The sequence below is a fragment of the Acanthisitta chloris genome, unplaced genomic scaffold, assembly GCF_000695815.1.
Source record: "Acanthisitta chloris isolate BGI_N310 unplaced genomic scaffold, ASM69581v1 scaffold9321, whole genome shotgun sequence".
Taxonomy (NCBI): Eukaryota; Metazoa; Chordata; class Aves; order Passeriformes; family Acanthisittidae; genus Acanthisitta; species Acanthisitta chloris.
In genome coordinates, this window is record NW_008655448.1 from 30,501 (window position 1) to 37,654 (window position 7,154).

The window sequence follows — 7,154 nt, forward strand, 5'->3', positions numbered from 1 at the left end:
ATTGCTAGGTCCTGTTCTCTGAAGTTGAAACAAGTGCTGTTTCTATGTTCTGTAGCCCTTGCTAGCATCTGCTTCATTTGAACATGTTTCTTCATGCACCTACTCGACCCTCTTATTTCCGTAAAATAATCTTTAATCACCAAAAGTCTCAAAGTTGCAGTTCTGCCACTCATACCCAGCTGAGCCCACAACGGGCACACCACTAACACATACACTTTTTTAAAAAGTGTTTATAAGAAAGTTTAACAAAAAACCTCGTGATGAAATGCAGCTGAACACACATGAAATTTCAATGCCTTGGCACATAGTGAAAATTACTACCTTGGAACTCTTAAAAAAAAATTCATTCTCACACACCAGAGGATTTGTCAAAACCTCTCTGTACCCTCATTATGCTGTTAAAAGCCATTTCATCCAGAAATTACAAATTTCTGATTTGATAATAGCTTTGCCTTAGTTAAGTGACACTATGTATTCAGTTGATCATAAAATTGAAGCCTGTACTTAACTGCTCCTGTAATTCATTCCTTACTCATGTGAACAGCTAGATACAGAAACACTGGTTATATGAGCAGAGTGTACTTACAGCTTAACAGACTCGTGAGGGTGAGCAAAAGGGGAAAGTTTAGGTGAACAGCTTTGGTTTTACATGCCTATGTAAGTCACCCTATTAACTCTTGCATTAGTCACTGATGTCACAGGCAAGAAGAAATAAAAAAAATTGGCAAATAAGAAGGATGTCGAGACTACAAAAATTATGCTTATGTAATGGTTTGGCATACCATGACACCCCCAGCCTTTATTAAAAGGAAAAAGCATGAGAAATTAATTTTCAAAAACGTATCTATTCCACAAGGTCCCAGGAATTAAGAATTTGCAAACCATTTGTCAAAGTGTGTATGTGTGTGTGGATTTGTGTGTACAGCACGTAATCACTTGTCTCATGTAACAACCAAACAGGAAAATAAGGTCGTGCAACCACAGAACAAAGATTTATGAACAGGAATTGTACCTACTTTCTCCAGTTCTTTTCAACTCTGACTCAATTTCACATTGATGGTGCTTATTTTAAAGTGCTGATATTAGTCATCTGTATATAAAAAGAGTTCTTGTGTTCTTACAATTGTTAGCCCAGTGTTTCTCCATGGTGCCATAGAACAAAAGCTGAGGAGTTTTAAAAACATGTAACTTTGAAGATAAATGACAGTAACTACAAACTACCCCTGTGGGCCCCAATCCTGTAAACACTTAGGCACATATGCAAATTCACTCAGTATTAAACAGCAAATAAACCAATGTCTAAGTTACTACTTGAAGTTTTATGTCAAAATGAAAAAAATGACAGTATTAACATTACTTTGCATATGCACCAAGTGTGCTATGCATAAGGTAGTCATTAACAATCATTAACAAGTCCTACAAGTACAAAAAATATTGTTAGTAGCATCTGGAAAAATGGGAGAGCTTGGGACAAGGCAATTACACTCATGTTCAAAAAACCCAAACAAACATCACAAAAGCCAACAGAAAAACCCAAACACAAACAAGACCTCCATTATCACACAACCAAAAAGCCCAACATGTACTGAAAACCTGATTTTTACTGTCTGTTCAAAAGAATCTGAAAGGTCTTTCTTTACTGTAGCAGTTTATTGCTCCCCCTCTCCCTCATACCTGTTATATGGTTATGATCATACTGAATATTAAGTTCTACTTTTCCTCTTATCTTCAAAGAGACTTTTCAACATGTAAACCTGAACAGCTGATACCACCACCATTACTCCCAAGTTGACCATGGACCAGAAATTCACTCTGTCAAAGTTGCTTTCTTGTATATTTCGGTCACGAGCCTCAAATGCTCTGAGTAGGGTCTGAATCTGGACACTTTTGCTTAGTCTGGCTTTGACACTGTTGATGGATTCCTGGTAAGTAAAAAAAGAGTATTTTTAGAAGAAAAAGAACACCTGAATTAAATGCATAGCTTGTAGCACATACAAAAATATTAATACTGTGTTACCACCTGTAATTTAATTTGACAAGCAGAACATTAATTTCATTTTCAAAGATACACCTCACCACAGTTTTCATTAATTTGTCTAGCGTTTTTTATTGTATATCACATAAAAATGCTTACTTAATGTAGCATTAAGGTTTTGTAGGAATTTGTTTCTTCCCTGTTATAGGATGGGGGAGGTGAAAGAGAAACCAAACCTCTTAAAACAAGCAAAAAGCAGTGATTTCAGCAGAACTAGTCTCAAAACAAGTTATGTGGTAGGAGGCAAATACAGGATAATAAAATTAAGGTACTTTTTAATGCAAATTACCATCAGGCCTATAGCTGTAGTAGAAGTGAAGTACAGTAATTGCTTTCTGTGCTTTCACTGTAGTGACTATAAACTGCTGCTTCAGCTTTGGTACGAAAGCAGAACTTTGATAATAAATTGTGACTAGGACAACTGGAGGTCCTACAAAGGACCCACAGTGTGTCTCTGGGAGCTAGAGGAACTACATGAACACTCACTCCAGCCATGCCAACAGCAGCTCAAGATCTGTGCCTTATTCTGTGCTTACAAGGAAAACACCAGGTCCTAGGATCTGTTAACATTTCATCCACCACAAAACAGAGAGAAACAACATAAAAGCTGATCTCATTAAGTGCTTATTTATGTTCTTGACATAACTATGGGACGCTGAAGTAACTTTTAGTGAGAAGAGTAATGTGTGAGTAACAGAAAGCTATAAATTAAAAAAATCCCCACAAGGTTAAACCCAGCACTAACATTTTCTCCATGGACATTTCAAAATAGCTGTTTTGAGGAGCCAATAATTTTATCATCATAAAGTTCATAGTTACACAATAAGGAACACCAACACCATAAAGGAACTATAAGACACAATTCCCTGTCTTCCCCAGAAAATGTGTTACTGTTACAAATCTAAACTACTAAGTGTTTCTGTAAGTCTTCATAGAGTTTGCAAAGAAAATGATACTTTGACTAAGTAAACAATGGTATCAAACACTAATGTTAACTTTATGAAAATTACCTACCATATAGGGTTTTCAAGGTTCCCAAAAGACAAGTTCTGCATTTCTTTTTCTTTTGGAAGAAATACCAGTATGTAAACAAGTACCTATCAAATCTGGTCAAGCATTGTGTGTGATTACTGTGAGAAGGATTTTCTTCACAACTTCCCCTGTAAACTTTGTCTTTTTCTAATTGTTTTGACTGCTAAGTTTACAGATCTGGCCAGCTCTTCAGATTCTGCATTTGGTTTTATTACTGCTTAAAAGTGTATCGTACACCTATAGAAGATTTTAAATACTGTTTTGTTTGAAAATTTGCATTTTGTTTAGGGTAATAAATAATGCAAAGAATGTAATTTTCCACACAGCGTATTCAGTAAGTGTGTATATATGTTGGTTTTTTGGGTTGCCTTTTTTAAAGACACCTATTGTCTGCAGGTATGATCAAACAGACGATAGCTCTATGAACAGTGGTACAGGAACACCAAACACTCCTTTGCTTCTAGAGCAATCTCAACGTGTAATGATCACACAGGGAATGAAAGGTCTGACTTAGCAGCAGTTTGAATCCCACACAGACAGCTGAAGCAAAGAGCCATTCAAAGAATCTCTGCAAAGGTGAACCTCCAGTGTAATACAAAGTAACTCCTGTTTATTACTTTGAAAAGATGAAATACAATTTGGTGGCAAAAAAACTAATATAGTAATACTGAAGTTACTGAAGACAGAAATATCAATCTGTACTTCTGCAAAACTGGGATAAAGAGGCTGATGACACTACTCAATTTTCAAACATTGATAAAAATCCGTGCTGTGATTCCATCTATATAATTGAGATTAAGTAATACTTTAATGCTATAAATATTCACTTCATTGCTGCTAGGGAAAACTGTCCCATTTTAGCAGTAGGAAGAAAGGAAGCTGAATTGGAAACAGTGCCTTCGAGAGCTAGGCAGTTTCTTCTTGCTGATGAAGGGCCTATTCTGAAAATATTTTCAAGTTTCTGTGTGTAACAAGAGATTCAGGGTGCTAGGCTTCCTGTATTAGGTAAACCAATACATGGAACTGGAATAGTTTCCAGGATGACACACCAGACCAAGGCACAATGGCCACATGACATTGAGGTCTTTTCCAAATGTTCTTACAATGAAAAGAATTAAAGATCAACTACTAACCAGAATATCTTCCAATTTCATATCTAGGAGATCTGTGCCTGTAACATACTTCTTCCAATCTTCCTGATCTTGTCCATCTTCTCCCATATTGTCCAGGATCAGTTCAAAGAAAATTACCTTTTCAGAAATGGTACTGAATGTGTTGTCAAAGCAGAACATGTAATCCCCATCTTCTGTTTCCACCCTGTGATATAAGCAAAATGCCACTAAATGAACAAAACTTTCTGAGCTGCTTCTCCAAGAGTGAGTTCCCCTTTAAGTCTCACACTCATGCACTTAGAAATAACCAAATATGCTTTATGTATGAAAATAGGAAGTCCAAAGACACATTACAGTTTGCACAGTCACAGCAAAACAATCCCACTGACTCTAAAGGCCCAAAATGATGAAGACAGCAGCTTGCTTTTTTCTGTTTCTTTTTTTAATATTTTGAATCATTGTTAATCATTAAAAAAAAAATCCTTAAGTGGAATTCTTATACTCTGTAGTAAAATTACAACAATTAATATATATTTTGATAAAAGGACAGGAAAAAGAGGGACTTTTTAGCTTGTTTATATGACTGACAAGGTCTTTTGATAGTAGATGTGAGACCTTTTTCAGCTCCACAATAATTATTTTTGTTCACTGACCATTAGCAGCGATCATTGAAACAAAAATATCCTTCCTTCCATGGTACAATCCATGTAAAAGGCATTCAGTGTTTATAGAAACCCAATTAGTATTCTCAAATTGTCCTATTAGAAAGCCTTTTGTAATTCTAAGGAATAAAACTTTAGTTGTACTTGTTAAAGAAACCAGAAAAGTATTTTATGTAACACTTCTGAGTTTGAAGATTTTAAACTTACGTATGAACTCCATCTGATTTTCTTTCGTCGAAAACTAGAGTTTCACCTTTTGGAGACAACAGATGAAAATCAACATCTAATCCTGCTCCGTCCAGAACCTGTGAAACAAACAATAAAACTCAACTTCCAACCAGTGGAATTCCTGTTTGCATTACTGATGGCAACATTTTTAGGGAAGGCAAATGTTTTCAGGTAAGGGAACTGACACATAAAGGACCTGCAAGATGAATCTGCATGTATGAATTCACACCAAGTTAACTGGAAACAGATTAAAAACTGGTTCAACACAAAAGCATTATAGTAATTTCAAAATCTTAAAACTAAGTGTGATCTAATCCTGCTAGTCTGGGCTTGTATGGAGCGTGTCCCTAATTACTTCTAATAATGCATACAGTTTTATCAATGAACAGAGTTAGACAACCTGTAAAAGTACCAACAACAGATGGCTAAATCTGGCACTTCTATGGCAGATGTCATCGATGGGTAAGGACCAGAGCTGGTCTAGTGGTAGAAATTTTATCACAAAAGTCACCTTCATGTATATACACATATATATTTGTACAAGAACACTACGCACTGTCATCCCTACAATCTCTTTGGTGGGTGAATTAACAGTGTGTAAGACAGGACTAGACTTCTTATGCCAATCAAAGCTGCACCACAGTCTTTCTCACCTTTTGACGCAGATTTAAGGTCTGAATTCTGCCAGGGCATTCTATTTTCCCAAAGGCAGAAGGCATTGAAGGCATTCAGCTTCCTAAGCTTATGGAAAGTATATAACATTACAAAGCTGTGCTGTTTTAACTGTGCAATGTGGCTACAGTTGTATCACCACATCTGTTGAGTTGCAGAAATTCTCTGTAGGGAAGGTAGTAACTGCATAAGGCACGGGATCATTTTTATGTCATTACTTAGGTCCATGCTAAGGGATTTTTTGTGTGCTTGTTTTCCAGTGAGCTTTTTGAGTATAGCAATCTGATCGAGGGCAAAGTTTACACTGACTCAAAGTGGCACTGCAGACTGACCAAAAAAAAGCTACAAAGGACAAGGAAAAGTGGTAGCCCACAGCTGTTCAGATTAAAAACCACACACAGTGATATACCTTTGGGGCTATGATCCAATCTAAACACCCAGAAAAAACACTTCGTAACATCATAGTGTTTCTAGCATTATGTCTTTGGAAAATGGCCTGAATCCTATGGCAAATATTCCTATGCTTTAGCCACTAACCTAATTAAGTACAAAATAAACCTATTTCCAATAACATACGGCGCTCCTTTTTTACACATTCAAATAGAAAGATCGATCATTACTGTTAGCAGGAGTGCTGAGAAATTTATGCCTGAGTAGAAATAAATCTACTGATACATGAATTTGTTCTCTCTAAAATGTTTGTATTTAGATTTTGATTAAAACACAAAACTCAGCACAACTTGTGTTTTGCTCAGACAGGACTCTGAACAAAGCTTGAACATCTCTGTCCTTCATTCTTGTTCAGTTCTGCATGTAACAATAACTAGCAAATAATCATGAATCATCTTAGTATTTTCAGCTGGGAAGTAGAGGGGGAAAAGGAGGGAGTGAAGAGAGACATATCCTGACCAATTCTGAGGCACAGCAGCAAGCTGGGAAAATATTCACTGCAGCTTCCCTCACTGTACCTATTCTACTGGAAAAAAAAAAGTATTTTAAGGAGGAAAAAATAGCCTGAGATAAGATCTTTCCCAGACACATCTGGGAAACTCAGCTCTTCCCAAGAAGGACATCAAGACCTTAATGTTAGATTAGTTAGTCTTGGCTGGTTTTGTAAAACTTTCATCATAAAAGTTGTTTAACACCAACACAAAGATAGGCAAGTAAGGGCTCTGCATCAGCACAGGGCTCTAACGCTGTAAGGGCTACAGCGCAAGGTCAGAGCCGCCAACTTCTACATCCTGCCGCTTCAAAGGATGGCGATGGGGATCTCGTAGGGTGGAAAACATAAAACCTATTAGAATGATTTTTTAAAGAAAGGCGTTAATTTTTCATTCGCACAGCAGGAGCTTTTAACACTGTGCCATTCCGGCGCAGCTCCGCGGCCGGCAGCGCCGGGCCCCGCGCCACTCG

The 7,154-nt window shown here is 37.0% G+C and overlaps 1 protein-coding gene across 1 annotated transcript; it reads right to left on the reverse strand.

The window, feature by feature from the left end:
* Positions 1-1,586: 1,586 nt before the first annotated feature.
* Positions 1,587-5,154, reverse strand: TMED5 (transmembrane emp24 protein transport domain containing 5). Its single transcript, XM_009083905.1, has 3 exons — positions 5,049-5,154; positions 4,201-4,384; positions 1,587-1,922 (listed from the first exon to the last, which is right to left on the reverse strand). Exons 2-3 carry the CDS (start codon positions 4,357-4,359, stop codon positions 1,704-1,706), a joined length of 378 nt encoding a protein of 125 aa, XP_009082153.1. The 5' UTR covers positions 4,360-4,384; positions 5,049-5,154; the 3' UTR covers positions 1,587-1,703.
* Between the last annotated feature and the right edge of the window lie 2,000 nt (positions 5,155-7,154).